This window comes from Salmo salar, unplaced genomic scaffold, assembly GCF_965601325.2.
Source record: "Salmo salar unplaced genomic scaffold, fSalSal1 ptg000136l, whole genome shotgun sequence".
NCBI lineage: Eukaryota > Metazoa > Chordata > Actinopteri > Salmoniformes > Salmonidae > Salmo > Salmo salar.
Genome location: NW_027675321.1, coordinates 1,337,929 through 1,359,799, shown reverse-complemented (window position 1 = coordinate 1,359,799; position 21,871 = coordinate 1,337,929). Strand labels below are relative to the sequence as shown.

Sequence of the window (21,871 nt, the reverse complement as noted above, 5' to 3'; positions counted from 1 at the left end):
GATAATGTTTAAGTGTTTAAATGTTGTCCATATTATTAGGATTATGTACACAGCTATTCTGCTGTACAGTTACAAACTGCTGCTAAACATTTGGTCAGAGATGAGTTCAGACTGAAACCAGCCTTAGTATCTGTTATATCTGGGGACAAAGTGTCCTGGTTCAATTACCTTTTGTTTTAGGGAAAATGGAGGGTCAAATTTGCTGTAAGTTACTGTGGTTTTCCTTGGTATTCTATCAGGCTCTGAGTTCAGGCCATCCCGACCATGAGACCCTCACACACTCCATGAGACAGCCAGCGATCCCAGTTATCACCAGAATAAACATGGTACAATCCCACAGAAAAATTATGGGTTAACTAGCATTGAAATGCAAGTACCCAGATAATGGTAAGAAAGATTGAAAATAAATTATTTAAAAGCTAGAGAGAGAATATAATAGACGCTATGTGTCAGAAAGTGATTGATGATCTATTTATGTGTCTTATGTTTATGCCCTTTCAAGGCCATCCTGTCCAGATGTCCTCATGCTATTTAGGGTGTGCTTATGTAACACGATAGTGCAGCAGTAAAGCAAATGTTTGCAATAAAAAGTAATGGCCTGATAATTGATGTGTGGTGATCTTGGGAACAGTTGGGAATTTTTGTAGTGAATGGGGGAGGCCTGCATTTGAACTGTTTGAATAATGTGTGTAGTGAACTTATGGAGCTGCTGTGTAGTGAGCTTGTGACCATCTGCAGAATGAAAAATACGTTTCCGGGGTAGGTCTGCCTGAGTATAAGTAAGTGTTAGACTTGTCCTGTCAACACTACAAGCGACAAGAAACCTCAAGAGAGATAAACCCCAGAAAACTCTAAAGAAGAAAGAAATAAAACATGGATTTGTTCAGTACTGACACCCCCGTGACGACCTTTACATCAGAAGTAGGACCCCGGCTAAAACATAGAGAAAGGGAGTATAAAGAGTTTAAATCATCAATATATGATGCTCCAAAAAATGGTTTTCTAAATTTGAATAGAACCCAAATATCGCCTGTAACTATGTACAAATCACAGGGCTAGCTATACAGACCAGTGGTAATGTATCCTACATGTTGGGGATGATGAGCTAGCTATACAGACCAGTGGTAATGTATCCTGCATGTTGGGGATGATGAGCTAGCTATACAGACCAGTGGTAATGTATCCTACATGTTGGGGGTGATTAGCTAGCTATACAGACCAGTGGTAATGTATCCTGCATGTTGGGGATGATGAGCTAGCTATACAGACCAGTGGTAATGTATCCTGCATGTTGGGGGTGATGAGCGAGCTATACAGACCAGTGGTAATGTATCCTGCATGTTGGGGGTGATGAGCTAGCTATACAGACCAGTGGTAATGTATCCTACATGTTGGGGATGATTAGCTAGCTATACAGACCAGTGGTAATTTATCCTACATGTTGGGGATGATGAGCTAGCTATACAGACCAGTGGTAATTTATCCTACATGTTGGGGATGATGAGCTAGCTATACAGACCAGTGGTAATTTATTATATATATATTATTATATTATATGTATATATTTATTTATAATTCATTTTTGATATACATGCAGGGTTCAACAACATACCCTGTGGATATACATGCAGGGTTTAACAACATACCCTGTGGATATACATGCAGGGTTTAACAACATACCCTGTGGATATACATGCAGGGTTCAACAACATACCCTGTGAATATACATGCAGGGTTCAACAACATACCCTGTGGATATACATGCAGGGTTCAACAACATACCCTGTGGAATTACATGCAGGGTTTAACAACATACCCTGTGGATATACATGCAGGGTTCAACAACATGTTGGTGTATACTGACATCATATCCTATCAAAGTGTAGGAGACAGTAATGTACCAGTTCTGAGAACAGTTCATATAGATGGAAAGGATGGGGACGGAATCACTGTTAACTATGAGAAGTTACACGATGTACCTGTAAGCAAGAAATATTTTGAAAACATTCAGGATGAGATTAAAACGGATCAGAACCAAAATATTGCATTTACTTATGGTAAAATGATAGTAAAACTCCACTTTAGACTCCACTTTAGGTACACAATCACCATCTCTATCCACTATGTATTATACTATAACCGATTTAATCTGGTTACTACTCCTGCCCAGTAACTAGAATATGCATATAATTATTGGCTTTGGATAGAAAACACTCCAAAGTTTCTACAACTGTTTGAATGGTGTCTGTGAGTATAACAGAACTCAAATGGCAGGTCAAAACCTGAGAGATTCCTTTACAGGAAGTGGCCTGTCTGACCATTTCTGGAACTTCTTTGCCATCTCTATCTTTTACAAAGCATCTCTGCTCTAACGTGACACTTCCCACGTCTTCCATAGGCTCTCAGAGCCCGGGAAAAAACAGAATGTCGTCATCCCAGCCCCAGGCTGAAACACATTATCGCCTTTCTCAAGTGGCCGATCAAGGGACTGTGGGCTTAGGCCGAGGTTTTATAAATGTTTTAGACAGAGTAGAGCACAGTGTTTTAGTACTGGGGGTTTATAAATGTTTTAGACAGAGTTGAGCAGTGTTTCAGTAGCAGGGATTTATAAATGTTTTAGACCGAGTAGAGCACAGTGTTTTAGTACTGGGGGTTTATAAATGTTTTAGACAGAGTAGTGCACAGTGTTTTAGTACTGGGGTTTTTATAAATGTTTTAGACAGAGTAGAGCACAGTGTTTTAGTAGCAGGGGTTTATAAATGTTTTAGACAGAGTAGAGCACAGTGTTTTAGTACTGGGGTTTTATAAATGTTTTAGACAGAGTAGAGCACAGTGTTTTAGTACTGGGGGTTTATAAATGTTTTAGACAGAGTAGAGCACAGTGTTTTAGTACCGGGGTTTTATAAATGTTTTAGACAGAGTAGAGCACAGTGTTTTAGTAGCAGGGTTTATAAATGTTTTAGACAGAGTAGAGCACAGTGTTTTAGTACCGGGGGTTTATAAATGTTTTAGACAGAGTAGAGCACAGTGTTTTAGTACCGGGGGTTTATAAATGTTTTAGACAGAGTAGAGCACAGTGTTTTAGTACCGGGGTTTTATAAATGTTTTAGACAGAGTAGAGCACAGTGTTTTAGTAGCAGGGTTTATAAATGTTTTAGACAGAGTAGAGCACAGTGTTTTAGTACTGGGGTTTTATAAATGTTTTAGACAGAGTAGAGCACAGTGTTTTAGTACTGGGGGTTTATAAATGTTTTAGACAGAGTAGAGCACAGTGTTTTAGTACCGAGGTTTTATAAATGTTTTAGACAGAGTAGAGCACAGTGTTTTAGTAGCAGGGTTTTATAAATGTTTTAGACAGAGTAGAGCACAGTGTTTTAGTACTGGGGGTTTATAAATGTTTTAGACAGAGTAGAGCACAGTGTTTTAGTACTGGGGTTTTATAAATGTTTTAGACAGAGTAGAGCACAGTGTTTTAGTACCGGGGGTTTATAAATGTTTTAGACAGAGTAGAGCACAGTGTTTTAGTACTGGGGTTTATAAATGTTTTAGACAGAGTAGAGCACAGTGTTTTAGTACCGGGGTTTTATAAATGTTTTAGACAGAGTAGAGCACAGTGTTTTAGTACTGGGGGTTTATAAATGTTTTAGACAGAGTAGAGTACAGTGTTTTAGTACCGAGGTTTTATAAATGTTTTAGACAGAGTAGAGCACAGTGTTTTAGTAGCAGGGTTTTATAAATGTTTTAGAAAGAGTAGAGCACAGTGTTTTAGTACTGGGGTTTTATAAATGTTTTAGAAAGAGTAGAGCACAGTGTTTTAGTACTTGGGGTTTATAAATGTTTTAGACAGAGTAGTGCACAGTGTTTTAGTAGCAGGGTTTATAAATGTTTTAGACAGAGTAGAGCACAGTGTTTTAGTAGCAGGGGTTTATAAATGTTTTAGACAGAGTAGAGCACAGTGTTTTAGTACTGGGGTTTATAAATGTTTTAGACAGAGTAGAGCACAGTGTTTTAGTACTGGGGGTTTTATAAATGTTTCAGACAGAGTAGAGCACAGTGTTTTATTACCGAGGTTATATAAATGTTAGCACAGTTGAGTCTGTCTGCTGACCACTTTTCACCCTTGAAAGTCATGGTGGATACAACAATTGGTAGATAAACCCCTGGTTGCTGATTACTCTCAAAGTCATAAAACACAAATGTCTCTGAATGTTCATCTTCATCCAATGGCTGAAGGTAGCACTCATGTTCCACTTCCTGAACCACTTCAGTGTCTTTGCTTTTCAAAGCCCCTTTACAGACAGGGCAGTGTAGGATACCACATACCTTTACAGACAGGGCAGTGTAGGATACCACATACCTTTACAGACAGGGCAGTGTAGGATACCACATACCTTTACAGACAGGGCAGTGTAGGATACCACTTACCTTTACAGACAGGGCAGTGTAGGATACCACATACCTTTACAGACAGGGCAGTTTAGGATACCACATACCTTTACAGACAGGGCAGTGTAGGATACCACATACCTTTACAGACAGGGCAGTGTAGGATACCACATACCTTTACAGACAGGGCAGTGTAGGATACCACATACCTTTACAGACAGGGCAGTGTAGGATACCACTTACCTTTACAGACAGGGTAGTGTAGGATACCACATACCTTTACAGACAGGGCAGTTTAGGATACCACATACCTTTACAGACAGGGCAGTGTAGGATACCACATACCTTTACAGACAGGGCAGTGTAGGATACCACATACCTTTACAGACAGGGCAGTGTAGGATACCACATACCTTTACAGACAGGGCAGTGTAGGATACCCCATACGTGAGGTTGGGGGTTGTCTATTTTAACGTTGTAATTGCGATGATATTTTGGACATTTCTTGTTAATGTCAAAACTGCTGACAGATTTACATGCCTTGGGATGCCATGTTTCAAGTTTGTGTTTTTCGTAGCAGTAGCAGGAACGACATGTCAGATGAGAATCCTCACAAGGTGTTAGTTGTACGGTTTGCATCAGACATGTTTCATCCTGACAAACTGAACAGTTATACTGACTAGAGTGCCCCCCCCCCCCCCCCCCCGTCTGGTGTAGCCTGAATGACATGTTGGACAAACACAGGGAGCTCCTTAGAAAGCTCTGATGTTGGTAATACCATACAACAAATGGTTGTTTTTCACATAAAAGTACAGAATATGAGGATGAGGGTTGTTCTGGGATTTCAAGCGAGCTGAATTAACTCTACTATGGTATAAAACCACAATCTGGATGTTCATCAAATGTTCTAATGTGACTATGTCAGAGAAGCCACAGGCTCCTGTATACATAGACCTACAGCCTTTTGGAGGTCACTAGCCTTTTGTAAAGCTTCTAGAGCAGTACATCCAGGAAGGAGTAAATGTGATAGACATATTGCAAAACATAACTGATTACCAGGATTGTTAACGTTTATGAGATATGTCTTCATATTTTTTATGATTTCTGATTGCGTGAGACTATCTAGTTTCCTTCTCTGACCCCCTCCTCCTAGGGGTCGGCAGATTATTTGTATAACAAGTTCTAAGGTCCTATCAGCTATGATGGATAAATTAGATTGAACAAGACGTGAGGTAAAACAAGTGATACTGTGTTCTGCAGACTATCACCACATATTTCAAGCTGTAAGACATCCTGAGGTTCAGCTAAATCTGTAGTCCTTTCTAAAAGTTATCCTAGACTATCCAAAATCATCACATAAAAAAACTGCAAAATCATGGCTCTGATTCATACATGTGAAATTAGAAAACTGACGAATCTCTGTATTGTTAAATTTATTGCGATGCAAAACATGGACACTTCTATCAAGACCGTCCCCCATCTGATTGATTACACAATTTACCAATTCATCAAAATCAACGTGAGGTTGCTCATTGTCATCATGTATAGGAGTTATAGGTGTGTGGTTGCTCATTGTCCTCATGTATAGGAGTTATAGGAGGTGTGTGGTTGCTCATTGTCCTCATGTATAGGAGTTATAGGAGGTGTGTGGTTGCTCATTGTCATCATGTATAGGAGTTATAGGTGTGTGGTTGCTCATTGTCCTCATGTATAGGAGTTATAGGAGGTGTGTGGTTGCTCATTGTCCTCATGTATAGGAGTTATAGGAGGTGTGTGGTTGCTCATTGTCCTCATGTATAGGAGGTGTGTGGTTGCTCATTGTCCTCATGTATAGGAGTTATAGGAGGTGTGTGGTTGCTCATTGTCCTCATGTATAGGAGTTATAGGAGGTGTGTGGTTGCTCATTGTCCTCATGTATAGGAGTTATAGGAGGTGTGTGGTTGCTCATTGTCCTCATGTATAGGAGTTATAGGAGGTGTGTGGTTGCTCATTGTCTTCATGTATAGGAGTTATAGGAGGTGTGTGGTTGCTCATTGTCCTCATGTATAGGAGGTGTGTGGTTGCTCATTGTCCTCATGTATAGGAGGTGTGTGGTTGCTCATTGTCCTCATGTATAGGAGTTATAGGTATAGGTATAGGAGTGTGGGGGGGGGGGCTGAAGACAGTGTGCTCTCAATCATTTGGTTAATTAAGGATATAAGTTCATTGGGGATCTGTGATAATGTGTGATCATGTGTACGGGTTATTGGAGTTGGGTGTGTGTGTATGTGTGTGTGTGGCTGCTGAAGGCGGGGTGCTCTCATTAATTTGGGGTTGTAGGGGCCATGTGGATGTGTGTGGGGGGGTGGTGTTGAAGGAGGGGTGAGCTCATTCATTTGGTTAAATAATTTGGTTAATTAAGGAGATCAGTTGTGGGGGGACCTGTGATAATGTGTGATCATGTGTATGAGTTATAGGATGGGGGTGTTGTGTGTGGGGGGGGGGTGGTGTTGAAGGAGGGGTGAGCTCATTAATTTGGTTAATTAAGGAGATCAGTTCTGGCGTTATTCTAGAAGTATCCATGTTACATATGGCTTTTATCGTTTGTTTGGGTGTTTTTTAATCAGATTGATGCTTATCAAGCATGGTATGTTTTTATGCCAGATGGATAGGTCTTGACTGTACTGACGTCTTAGTAAAGCAACCGTTTGTTTGTGTAGCTGGACCTCTGTCTTTTAGAGTCCTGTAAAAGGCTGTGAGAAACCTATCTAGTAACTGGACCTCTGTCTTTTAGAGTCCTGTAAAAGGCTGTGAGAAACCTATCTAGTAACTGGACCTCTCTGTCTTTTAGAGCCCTGTAAAAGGCTGTGAGAAACCTATCTTGAAGATCTGTATCCTGATCAGTGTCCTCATTGATGATATCTTCAATCAGTAGAGGCTCTACCTCAGAAATGATTGTATCAAGCTGTTTAGCTGCATCATACATCAACACGTCATCCTCATCAACACATCATCCACATCATCCTCATCATCCTCATCAACACATCATCCTCATCAACACATCATCCACATCAACACGTCATCCTCATCAACACGTCATCCTCATCAACACATCATCCACATCATCCTCATCAACACATCATCCTCATCAACACATCATCCACATCAACACGTCATCCTCATCAACACGTCATCCTCATCAACACATCATCCTCATCAACACGTCATCCTCATCAACACATCATCCTCATCAACACATCATCCACATCATCCTCATCATCCTCATCAACACATCATCCTCATCAACACATCATCCACATCATCCTCATTATCCTCATCAACACATCATCCTCATCAACACATCATCCTCATCAACACATCATCCTCATCCTCATCAACACATCATCCTCATCAACACATCATCCTCATCATCCTCATCAACACATCATCCTCATCAACACATCATCCTCATCAACACATCATCCTCATCAACACATCATCCTCATCATACTCATCAATACATCATACTCATCAACACATCATCCTCACATCATCCTCATCAACACTTCAACCTCATCAACACATCATCCTCATCAACACATCGTCCTCATCAACACATCGTCCTCATCAACACATCGTCCTCATCAACACATCGTCCTCATCAACACATCATCCTCATCATCCTCATATCATCCTCATCAACACATCGTCCTCATCAACACATCGTCCTCATCAACACATCATCCTCATCATCCTCATATCATCCTCATCAACACATCGTCCTCATCAACACATCGTCCTCATCAACGCATCATCCTCATCAACACATCATCCTCATCAACACATCGTCCTCATCAACGCATCATCCTCATCAACACATCATCCTCATCAACACATCGTCCTCATCAACACATCGTCCTCATCAACACATCGTCCTCATCAACACATCGTCCTCATCAACGCATCATCATCATCAACACATCGTCCTCATCAACAGATCATCCTCATCATAGCTCAACCCTTCATCAGAACCATCATTGACCTCATCATCCTTGACATTAACACCATTGAATGTATCAACCGGTTTAGGTGTTTAACTCAGTATGTCATCAGTGTCCTCTTCCTCCTCTTCCTCTTGTTGTATTGGGTCTTCTGTGTTTGTATAGGGCTTGGAGGAGTCTGAAAGAAAAATACATACAAAATAGTGTATTAAAAATAAAATATCTATAATAATAATATTAAATAACCAATAATAGTGATAAACGAGAAAATGCTTTTAATTTTTTTTAAATTATTATATATTTTTTTAAACAGTACGTTTTAAAATAAATTAACATTTCAATATATCCTAACTCCCTGTTTCTGTTTCTCACTGTTAGGCCTTTTTTAGTTAAATTACCTTTGGTTGTTTGATGCCTGTTTTTCAGAGGAGTCGATGTTGTTTCCTACCCCGTTGTCCTCTTGATGTCTAGACTCGGCAAGATTGGAGTCTGAAAGAAATAACAATATTTGAAAATGTTATAAGATAATCTTTCAAAAAATTATAACTATAATAAAAACAGGGCGTATCCATAAAGAGCTCATCAATCCAAAGGTTTTCAGACCAGTCGTACTTCTCGGTCAGAGGTGACGCCGCTCGTTGTACTTCAACTACGGTTCTGGGAGCCTTGTAGGACTATGATATGGTGTAGGCACCTGATTAAATACTGAATGTCTAGGGTTCTGGGGAGCCTTGCAGGACTATGATATGGTGTAGGTACCTGATTAAATACTGAATGTCTAGGGTTCTGGGGAGCCTTGTAGGACTATGATATGGTGTAGGGCCTGATTAACCTCTCTGGGCTAGGCGGGATGAAATCTTCCCACCTACACAACAGCAGGGCCTGATTAAATACTGAATGTCTAGGGTTCTGGGGAGCCTTGCAGGACTATGATATGGTGTAGGGCCTGATTAAATACTGAATGCCTAGGGTTCTGGGGAGCTTTGCAGCACTATGATATGGTGTAGGTACCTGATTAAATACTGAATGTCTAGGGTTCTGGGGAGCCTTGCAGGACTATGATATGGTGTAGGTACCTGATTAAATACTGAATGTCTAGGGTTCTGGGAGCCTTGTAGGACTATGATATGGTGTAGGGCCTGATTAACCTCTCTGGGCTAGGCGGGATGAAATCTTCCCACCTACACAACAGCAGGGCCTGATTAAATACTGAATGTCTAGGGTTCTGGGGAGCCTTGTAGGACTATGATATGGTGTAGGGCCTGATTAAATACTGGATGTCTAGGGTTCTGGGGAGCCTTGCAGGACTACGGTATGGTGTAGGTACCTGATTAAATACTGAATGTCTAGGGTTCTGGGGAGCCTTGCAGGACTACGATATGGTGTAGGTACCTGATTAAATACTGAATGTCTAGGGTTCTGGGGAGCCTTGCAGGACTATGATATGGTGTAGGTACCTGATTAAATACTGAATGTCTAGGGTTCTGGGGAGCCTTGCAGGACTATGATATGGTGTAGGGCCTGATTAAATACTGAATGTCTAGGGTTCTGGGGAGCTTTGCAGCACTATGATATGGTGTAGGTACCTGATTAAATACTGAATGTCTAGGGTTCTGGGAGCCTTGTAGGACTATGATATGGTGTAGGGCCTGATTAACCTCTCTGGGCTAGGCGGGATGAAATCTTCCCACCTACACAACAGCAGGGCCTGATTAAATACTGAATGTCTAGGGTTCTGGGGAGCCTTGTAGGACTATGATATGGTGTAGGTACCTGATTAAATACTGAATGTCTAGGGTTCTGGGGAGCCTTGCAGGACTATGATATGGTGTAGGGCCTGATTAAATACTGAATGTCTAGGGTTCTGGGGAGCCTTGCAGGACTATGATATGGTGTAGGTACCTGATTAAATACTGAATGTCTAGGGTTCTGGGGAGCCTTGCAGGACTATGATATGGTGTAGGTACCTGATTAAATACTGAATGTCTAGGGTTCTGGGGAGCCTTGTAGGACTATGATATGGTGTAGGGCCTGATTAAATACTGAATGTCTAGGGTTCTGGGGAGCCTTGTAGGACTATGATATGGTGTAGGTACCTGATTAAATACTGAATGTCTAGGGTTCTGGGGAGCTTTGCAGGACTACGATATGGTGTAGGGCCTGATTAAATACTTAATGCCTAGAGCTGATTGGAGGTGTGTATATGTGTGATAAATCTTCTATTCTTGGGCTGTTTTGAGTTTTGTCAAAGCCGGCCGTACAAAACGGTAGAATATCGTCATTTTCAATACCCTCGAAGTCATTCACGGTTAGAGCCCATAATGTCTCGGGTGCTCTTGTCTGGGGGCTGTCAGCTGTAAACACCAGATTAGCTTTTTAAAATAGTGTACACAATGTGTTTAATGCTTAACGGATGAAGGTTATTAGTCATTTTATTATTGACTCACGTCTATAGTATCTTGATGGTGTGGGACTGAGTAAAGATACACCTGTAGTCTGTTATTAGTCATTTTATTATTGACTCACCTCTATAGTATCTTGATGGCGTGGGACTGAGTAAAGATACACCTGTAGTCTGTTATTAGTCATTTTATTATTGACTCACCTCTATAGTATCTTGATGGTGTGGGACTGAGTAAAGATACACCTGTAGTCTGTTATTAGTCATTTTATTATTGACTCACGTCTATAGCATCTTGATGGCGTGGGACTGAGTAAAGATACACCTGCAGTCTGTTGGTCCTCAAAATCATTGTCTTCTATAATGATCACTTCTGATGGTTGATGATCCAAATCAATTATTGCTGGTAACACCTGGGTAAATGTAGGGTATCCTATAGATGTTTTAAATAATATAAAATATATGTATCTATTTACAAAAATATATACCTTTTTTTACCAGATATAAAACGAGAGAGATTATTATGCTGACATTGTATCTACATTCAACACGCACACATCTAAAATGAAAAGTAATGTAATGTTTGGTTATGTAACTGAATATCCACTATGAGGTACCAGTGGTGTTTGGTTATGTAACTGAACATCCACTAGCAGGTACCAGTGGTGTTTGGTTATGTAACGGAACATCCACTATGAGGTACCAGTGGTGTTTGGTTATATAACGGAACATCCACTAGGAGGTACCAGTGGTGTTTGGTTATGTAACTGAACATCCACTAGGAGGTACCAGTGGTGTTTGGTTATGTAACTGAACATCCACTAGGTGGTACCAGTGGTGTTTGGTTATGTAACTGAACATCCACTAGGAGGTACCAGTGGTGTTTGGTTATGTAACGGAACATCCACTAGCAGGTACCAGTGGTGTTTGGTTATGTAACTGAACATCCACTAGGTGGCGCCATTGGTCCACTAGGTGGCACCAGCCTCCCTGAGTTAGTGATTGCTATTTAACTGCCTGATAAATATGTTTTATCCAAAATATTTTGGGATTAACCCCTGTGTAGGCCCTAGTCCATTCTGGTTTAACACATAAATAAATCATGTATCAATAACCCCTCCTCTCATTTAATATAAATATATATGGTTATATAATACCTTATTGAAAAACATTCCTTATATAATATACAATATATACGTATTTATAAACAGACATATTTAAATATAAAAAGCATTCATTATATTGTAATTTCAACTCACCTTCAGAACTCTCCATGGGGGGATAAAGGATTCCCTGATCATCTTTTAGCTGTTCTGTCTTCAGAGCTGCAAAGCTCCAGTGTCCTCAATGAGACAATGTAGGGACTCTCTGCTTATAGGGGAGTAGGGGACAGGTATCATCTTTGTTTAAGAGGATGATCTGATTGATTGTAACAACCACATCATGACACTTCCTGAGAACCAATTCTGACATTTTTTTTTTTTTTATTATAATTTTTTTCTGACCCCCCATTTGTTTTTGCTGAGAAGTCTTTCGGAGGTTCAGAGGTCATGAGGTCCTTGGCCGCAACAGCCTACTGCTTTCAGACAGTTGTTTCAAAGGCCTCCCCCCCCCCCCACACACACACACACACAGAGAGAGAGAGAGAGAAAGTGACATAGGGCAACAGGAAGAGCGGTCATTCATTGAAGGGTCATTCATTGAAGATAAATACACTTGTGTTTTTTAAAACCCTTTATTATAACCCTGAAATGTTAATACATATATGCCATTTATATCCTTTAAATGTTTACATATTCTTTAATTCCTTTCTTAGAAAATAATGTTATCAGCATGTTTCTCTGTTTGTAACCGAACGACCTCCCAACACACAACCACATGTTGGGGGGTAACAGGTCATTATAACACAACCACATGTTGGGGGGTGACAGGTCATTATAACACAACCACATGTTGGGGGGTGACAGGGGTCATTATAACACAACCACATGTTGGGGGGGTAACAGGTCATTATAACACAACCACATGTTGGGGGGGTAACAGGTCATTATAACACAACCACATGTTGGGGGGTAACAGGTCATTACAACACAACCACATGTTGGGGGGTAACAGGTCATTATAACATAACCACATGTTGGGGGGTAACAGGTCATTATAACACAACCACATGTTGGGGGGTAACAGGTCATTATAACACAACCACATGTTGGGGGGTAACAGGTCATTATAACACAACCACATGTTGGGGGGGTAACAGGTCATTACAACACAACCACATGTTGGGGGGTGACAGGTCATTATAACACAACCACATGTTGGGGGGTGACAGGTCATTATAACACAACCACATGTTGGGGGGTAACAGGTCATTATAACACAACCACATGTTGGGGGGTAACAGGTCATTACAACACAACCACATGTTGGGGGGTGACAGAGGTCATTAGCTCCCCCTGACGCTACAGATCCTTGTCAACACACACAGAAAGAGAGAGAGACACAGAGATTGAATGAAATATCAGGCTATGTAAATTACATTTTTTTTAATCTTTAGTTCCTAAATGCATACATATTACACGTTATTATTGAACAATCCTACATATACATGTTTTATAAGTAATTCCTTTTCTTAGCCTGTTAGGGCTAGGGGGCAGTATTGACACGGCTGGATAAAAAACGTACCCGATTTAATCTGGTTACTACTCCTGCCCAGTAACTAGAATATGCATATAATTATTGGCTTTGGATAGAAAACACTCCAACGTTTCTAAAACTGTTTGAATGGTGTCTGTGAGTATAACAGAACTCAAATGGCAGGTCAAAACCTGTGAGATTCCTTTACAGGAAGTGGCCTGTCTGACCATTTGTTGGCTTTCTTTGACATCTCTTTCCAAAACAAAGGATCTCTGTGGTAACGTGACACTTCCCACGGCTCCAATGGGCTCTCAGAGCCCGGGAAAAAGCTGAATGTCGTCATTCCAGCCCCAGGCTGAAACACATTATTGCCTTTGTCAAGTGGCCGATCAGGGGACAGTGGGCTTAGGCGCATGCACTGGTCGCCCCCGTCTTTCTTTTTTTCCCTCTATTTACCGAAACGCAGATTCCCGGTCGGAATATTATCGCTTTTTTACGAGATAAATTGCATAAAAATTGATTTTAAACAGCGGTTGACATGCTTCGAAGTACTGTAATGGAATATTTAGAATTTTTTTGTCACGAAATGCGCCATGCTCGTAACCCTGATTTACCATTTCGGATAGTGTCTAGAACGCACGAACAAAACGCCGCTGTTTGGATATAACGATGGATTATTTGGGAACAAACCAACATTTGTTATTGAAGTAGAAGTCCTGGGAGTGCATTCTGACGAAGAACACCAAAGGTAATAACATTTTTGTTATAGTAAATCTGATTTTGGTGAAGGCTAAACTTGCTGGGTGTCTAAATAGCTAGCCAGTGATGGCTGGGCTATGTACTTAGAATATTGCAAAATGTGCTTTCACCAAAAAGCTATTTTAAAATCGGACATATCGAGTGCATAGAGGAGTTCTGTATCTATAATTCTTAAAAGAATTGTTATGCTTTTTGTGAACGTTTATTGTGAGTAATTTAGTAAATTGTTAGTAAATTCCCCGGAAGTTTGCTAGTTCTGAACGTCATATGCTAATGTAAAAAGCTGTTTTTTGATATAAATATGAACTTGATTGAACAAAACATGCATTTATTGTATAACATAATGTCCTAGGTTGTCATCTGATGAAGATCATCAAAGGTTAGTGCTGCATTTAGCTGTGGTTTGGGTTTATGTGACATTATAAGCTAGCTTGAAAAATGGGTGTCTGATTATTTCTGGCTGGGTACTCTGCTGACATAATCTAATGTTTTGCTTTCGTTGTAAAGCCTTTTTGAAATCGGACAGTGTGGTTAGATTAACGAGAGTCTTGTCTTTAAATAGCTGTAAAATAGTCATATGTTTGAGAAATTGAAGTAATAGCATTTCTAAGGTATTTGAAAATCGCGCCACAGCTGGCTGTTACGTAGGTGGGACGATTTGGTGCCACCTAGCCCAGAACTCTGCAACTCAGGAACATTCACTGTCTTCTTGGTAATCAACTCCAGTGTAGATTTGGCCTTGTGTTTTAGATTATTGTCTGCTGATAGGTGAATTCATCTCCCAGCGTCTGGTAGAACGCTGGATTTTTCCTTTGCTTAGCTTCATTCCATTTCTTTTTATCCTGGAAAACTCCCCAATCATTAAGGATTATAAGCATACCCATAACATGATCCACCCACCACTATGCTTGAAAATATGGAGAGCGGTACCCGTTAAGGTTTTGTGTTGAATTTGCCCCAAACATATTTTGAATTCAGGACAATTTGAATTGCTTTGCCCCAGTTTTTGCAGTATTACTTCAGTGCCTTGTTGAAAACAGGATGCATGTTTTGGAATATTTGTATTATGTACAGGCTTCCTTCTTTTCACTCTGTGGAGTTACTGCAATGATGTTGATTCATCCTCAGCTTTCTCCTATCACAGCCATTACACTTTGTAACTGCTTTAATGTCACCATTGGCCTCATGGTGAAATCCCTGAGCGGTTTCCTTCCTTTCCGGCAACTGAGTTAGGAAGGACGCCTGTATCTTTGTAGTGACTGTGTGTATTGATACAGCATCCAAAGTGTAATAACTCAACCATGCTCAAAGGGATATTCAATGTCTTTTTTCACCCTTTTTTTCATCTACCAGTAGGTGCCCTTTTATGCGAGGCATTGGAAAACCTCCCTGGTCTTTGTGATTGCATCTGTGTTCACTGCTCGACTGAGGGAGCTTACAGATAATTGTATGTGTGGAGTACAGAGATGAGACAGTCATTAAATCTACTTGAACATCTATGGAAAAACCTGAAAATGGTTGTCTAGCAATGGTCAACAACCAATTTGACAGAGCTTAAAGAACTTTGAAAAGAATAATGTACAAATGGTGGACAATCCAGGTGTGGAAAGACTCACAGTTGTAAGGTCCTTCTACAAAGTATTAACTCAGGGGTGTGAATACTTATGGAAATTACATTTCTAAAAATGATTTCACTTTGTCACTGTGGGGCACTGTGTGGGTGAGAGAAAAATAAATTCAATCCATTTTCAATTCAGGCTGTAAGTATAAATACTTTCACTGTCCTCGCCGCCTTCGCAATACACATTGGAGAATACAAGCCTTGAATACACCTTTACATACTGGGGTCATAATAGTTTGTAGGCCACACCGTTTGGACTCTACAGACGTTTTCATGGGAAGACCGATTTTCGAGATGTCTCATGGTCTGACAAACAATGCTTTAGCTCTGCCACCTTCCACCACAGATGTGGAAGGCTGACATAGGCAGATGTGGTGGATGAGACGCAGTCAATGTAAAAGCTGATATCTTTAAATTTCACCATTGGATTTTGATGTTTTTTTTAAATTATGTTCCTTAATTTGATGCAACCGGTGCATAAATAGACTCTCAGGCTTTCTGTCTGTCACGCAGCATAATTTGGAGGTACCTGGCTTCTGGGACTGAGTTAAACCCATTGATGAATGTCTGTTGTGACAGAAAACAACATTGTTAATACAAAGTCTCCACTGTCATTATCTCTCTCTCGCCCTCTCTCTCGCTCTCTCTCTCGCTCTCTCTCTCGCTCTCTCTCTCGCTCTCTCTCTCGCTCTCTCTCTCGCTCTCTCTCTCGCTCTCTCAATGGGCGATGAAGCCACCTAGTGGTTAAAGTGAGAGATGAACTCACCATAGAGGTAAAATAGTGGTATTACAGACATGCCCATGGGCTTTTCTCAATTCATCCTTCCTTGATTCCTCCTTGCATCCTCTTGGTCTCTTCACTTCCTTCTCAAAACGCATTGGATAATATTGGCCAATGGGAAGGACCGTAGACTTTTTCCTCTAATAGGGAGATGGGAGTAGAAGAGACAGGAGGAGAGGAGACAGGAGACAGTTGGAGAGGAGGGGAGAATAGGAGACAGGAGGAGAGGAGACCGGAGGAGAGGAGACAGGAGATGGGAGAAGAGGAGATGGGAAGAGAGGAGATGGGAGAAGAGGAGATGGGAAGAGAGGAGACGGGAGAAGAGGAGATGGGAGAAGAGGAGATGGGAAGAGAGGAGATGGGAGAAGAGGAGATGGGAAGAGAGGAGACGGGAGAAGAGGAGATGGGAAGAGAGGAGACGGGAGAAGAGGAGATGGGAAGAGAGGAGATGGGAGAAGAGGAGAAAGGAGCCTTAGTGTCAGAGAGGGACATAGAGGAGGAAGAAGAAAATTACAAGAATATCAGAAGAGATAAAAAACAAGACACATAATTGTTGTGCTTAGATTTAGAGGAGAGTATGTAGACATACTGAACTCTGTAAAATGATTATTTATTATTTTATTAGAAACATGTCATATCATTTGCCATAGGCTTACGCTTGGTAAAAAAATAAATAGGTGGGACCAATTATTAACCACTTCAATAATAAGAATAACAAAGTCACAGATTAATAAATAAAGGAACAATGTCCTTTAACAAGGTCGACCAGCTTCCTGATTGAATGTGATTAGATACTTAAAATAGTGTCACCTGTAGTTGGACACAGAAAGGGCAGAGCAGAACTGACACACACACACACACACACACACACACACACACACACACACACACACACACACACACACACACACACACACACACACACACACACACACACACACACACACACACACATGTAAAGTTCCCCTTTTAAACCTCTGATAAAGATGCAGACATAGATTTCCCCCACCACCTCTGAATAACTCTTCACACTGATGTCACAGAAAGACTGCATAGATAGAAAGAAAGGACCTTACATGGCCATCGATGGCCGGTCACAGAGTACAAGCCATAACGTGACTTCCTTATGAATGATACCCCAAACAGGCCTTATAAAGGGATAGGCTGAAAGGCTGCACTCATCACGACTTGTTGTCATGCAGCTATCATGTTATATCCCTGTGTTTAGATTATCCTGCCAGGTCTACCAACTTCCTGCTTGAAGGTGATTGGATACTCAAAACATTCTATCAACTGTAGTGGACAACAGAGAGGTACCCAGTGGAGACACATATCAGAGCAACTACTCAGCTACTTGTCAGTGAAGTTAGATATTACCATTAGGAGTCAGAAAGGTACTCCTACAGTAGATATTACCATTAGGAGTCAGAAAGGTACTCCTACAGTAGATATTACCATTAGGATACAGAAAGGTATTCCTACAGTAGATATTACCATTAGGAGTCAGTCAGAAAGGTACTCCTACAGTAGATATTACCATTAGGAGACAGAAAGGTATTCCTACAGTAGATATTACCATTAGGAGTCAGTCAGAAAGGTATTCCTACAGTAGATATTACCATTAGGAGACAGAAAGTTACTCCTACAGTAGATATTACCATTAGGAGACAGAAAGGTATTCCTACAGTAGATATTACCATTAGGAGACAGAAAGTTATTCCTACAGTAGATATTACCATTAGGAGACAGAAAGGTACTCCTACAGTAGATATTACCATTAGGAGACAGAAAGGTATTCCTACAGTAGATATTACCATTAGGAGTCAGTCAGAAAGGTATTCCTACAGTAGATATTACCATTAGGAGACAGAAAGGTATTCCTACAGCAGATATTACCATTAGGAGACAGAAAGGTATTCCTACAGCAGATATTACCATTAGGAGACAGAAAGGTACTCCTACAGTAGATATTACCATTAGGAGTCAGAAAGTTATTCCTACAGTAGATATTACCATTAGGAGTCAGAAAGGTACTCCTACAGTAGATATTACCATTAGGAGACAGAAAGGTATTCATACAGTAGATATTACCATTAGGAGTCAGAAAGGTATTCCTACAGTAGATATTACCATTAGGATACAGAAAGGTATTCATACAGTAGATATTACCATTAGGATACAGAAAGGTATTCCTACAGTAGATATTACAATTAGGAGACAGAAAGGTACTCCTACAGTAGATATTACCATTAGGATACAGAAAGGTACTCCTACAGTAGATATTACCATTAGGATACAGAAAGGTACTCCTACAGTAGATATTACCATTAGGAGACAGAAAGGTACTCCTACAGTAGATATTACAATTAGGAGACAGAAAGGTACTCCTACAGTAGATATTACCATTAGGATACAGAAAGGTTCTCCTACAGTAGATATTACCATTAGGAGACAGAAAGGTACTCCTAGAGTAGATATTACCATTAGGAGACAGAAAGGTGTTCCTACAGTAGATATTACCATTAGGAGACAGAAAGGTATTCCTACAGTAGATATTACCATTAGGAGTCAGTCAGAAAGGTACTCCTACAGTAGATATTACAATTAGGAGACAGAAAGGTACTCCTACAGTAGATATTACCATTAGGATACAGAAAGGTTCTCCTACAGTAGATATTACCATTAGGAGACAGAAAGGTACTCCTAGAGTAGATATTACCATTAGGAGACAGAAAGGTATTCCTACAGTAGATATTACCATTAGGAGTCAGTCAGAAAGGTACTCCTACAGTAGATATTACCATTAGGATACAGAAAGGTACTCCTACAGTAGATATTACCATTAGGATACAGAAAGGTACTCCTACAGTAGATATTACCATTAGAAGACAGAAAGGTACTCCTACAGTAGATATTACCATTAGGAGACAGAAAGGTATTCCTACAGTAGATATTACCATTAGGATACAGAAAGGTATTCCTACAGTAGATATTACCATTAGGAGACAGAAAGGTATTCCTACAGTAGATATTACCATTAGGAGTCAGAAAGGTATTCCTACAGTAGATATTACCATTAGGATACAGAAAGGTATTCCTACAGTAGATATTACCATTAGGAGACAGAAAGGTACTCCTACAGTAGATATTACCATTAGGAGTCAGTCAGAAAGGTATTCCTACAGTAGATATTACCATTAGGATACAGAAAGGTATTCCTACAGTAGATATTACCATTAGGAGACAGAAAGGTACTCCTACAGTAGATATTACCATTAGGAGTCAGTCAGAAAGGTACTCCTACAGTAGATATTACCATTAGGAGACAGAAAGGTATTCCTACAGTAGATATTACCATTAGGAGACAGAAAGGTATTCCTACAGTACATATTACCATTAGGAGACAGAAAGGTATTCCTACAGTAGATATTACCATTAGGAGACAGAAAGGTACTCCTACAGTAGATATTACCATTAGGAGTCAGAAAGGTATTCCTACAGTAGATATTACCATTAGGAGTCAGTCAGAAAGGTATTCCTACAGTAGATATTACCATTAGGAGTCAGTCAGAAAGGTATTAATACAGTAGATATTACCATTAGGAGTCAGTCAGAAAGGTATTCCTACAGTAGATATTACTATTAGGAGTCAGTCAGAAAGGTATTAATACAGTAGACATTACCATTAGGAGACAGAAAGGTACTCCTACAGTAGATATTACCATTAGGAGACAGAAAGGTATTCCTACAGTAGATATTACCATTAGGAGTCAGTCAGAAAGGTATTCCTACAGTAGATATTACTATTAGGAGACAGACAGAAAGGTACTCCTACAGTAGATATTACCATTAGGAGACAGTTTGAAAGGTATTCCTACAGTAGATATTACCATTAGGAGACAGAAAGGTACTCCTACAGTAGATATTACCATTAGGAGACAGAAAGGTATTCCTACAGTAGATATTACCATTAGGAGACAGAAAGGTACTCCTACAGTAGATATTACCGTTAGGAGACAGAAAGGTATTCCTACAGTAGATATTACCATTAGGAGTCAGAAAGGTATTCCTACAGTAGATATTACCATTAGGAGACAGAAAGGTATTCCTACAGTAGATATTACCATTAGGAGATAGAAAGGTACTCCTACAGTTTATATTACCATTAGGAGACAGTCAGAAAGGTATTCCTACAGTAGATATTACCATTAGGAGACAGAAAGGTATTCCTACAGTAGATATTACCATTAGGAGACAGAAAGGTACTCCTACAGTAGATATTACCATTAGGAGACAGAAAGGTACTCCTACAGTAGATATTACCATTAGGAGTCAGTCAAAGGTACTCCTACAGTAGATATTACCATTAGGAGACAGAAAGGTACTCCTACAGTAGATATTACCATTAGGAGACAGTTAGAAAGGTATTCCTACAGTAGATATTACCATTAGGAGACAGAAAGGTACTCCTACAGTAGATATTACCATTAGGAGACAGAAAGGTATTAATACAGTAGATATTACCATTAGGAGTCAGTCAGAAAGGTACTCCTACAGTAGATATTACCATTAGGAGACAGAAAGGTATTCCTACAGTAGATATTACCATTAGGAGTCAGTCAGAAAGGTAATCCTACAGTAGATATTACCATTAGGAGACAGAAAGGTACTCCTACAGTAGATATTACCATTAGGAGACAGAAAGGTATTCCTACAGTAGATATTACCATTAGGAGTCAGTCAGAAAGGTATTCCTACAGTAGATATTACTATTAGGAGACAGACAGAAAGGTACTCCTACAGTAGATATTACCATTAGGAGACAGTTAGAAAGGTATTCCTACAGTAGATATTACCATTAGGAGACAGAAAGGTACTCCTACAGTAGATATTACCTTTAGGAGACAGAAAGGTACTCCTACAGTAGATATTACCATTAGGAGACAGTTAGAAAGGTATTCCTACAGTAGATATTACCATTAGGAGACAGAAAGGTACTCCTACAGTAGATATTACCATTAGGAGACAGAAAGGTATTCCTACAGTAGATATTACCATTAGGATACAGAAAGGTATTCCTACAGTAGATATTACCATTAGGAGACAGAAAGGTATTCCTACAGTAGATATTACCATTAGGAGACAGAAAGGTACTCCTACAGTAGATATTACCATTAGGAGACAGAAAGGTATTAATACAGTAGATATTACCATTAGGAGTCAGTCAGAAAGGTACTCCTACAGTAGATATTACCATTAGGAGTCAGTCAGAAAGGTACTCCTACAGTAGATATTACCATTAGGAG

General features: G+C 40.0%; 1 protein-coding gene across 1 annotated transcript in view; it reads right to left on the bottom strand.

The window, feature by feature from the left end:
- LOC145866916 (stonustoxin subunit beta) overlaps positions 1-12,042 on the bottom strand; it is a 37,405-nt gene extending 25,363 nt beyond the window's left edge. The window contains exons 1-2 of the mRNA XM_082970989.1: positions 12,027-12,042; positions 8,765-8,855 (exon numbers count right to left, since the gene is read on the bottom strand). Coding sequence (XP_082827115.1) covers positions 8,765-8,855; positions 12,027-12,042 — 107 coding nt within the window. The remainder of the gene's footprint in view (positions 1-8,764; positions 8,856-12,026) is intronic.
- Positions 12,043-21,871: the final 9,829 nt, after the last annotated feature.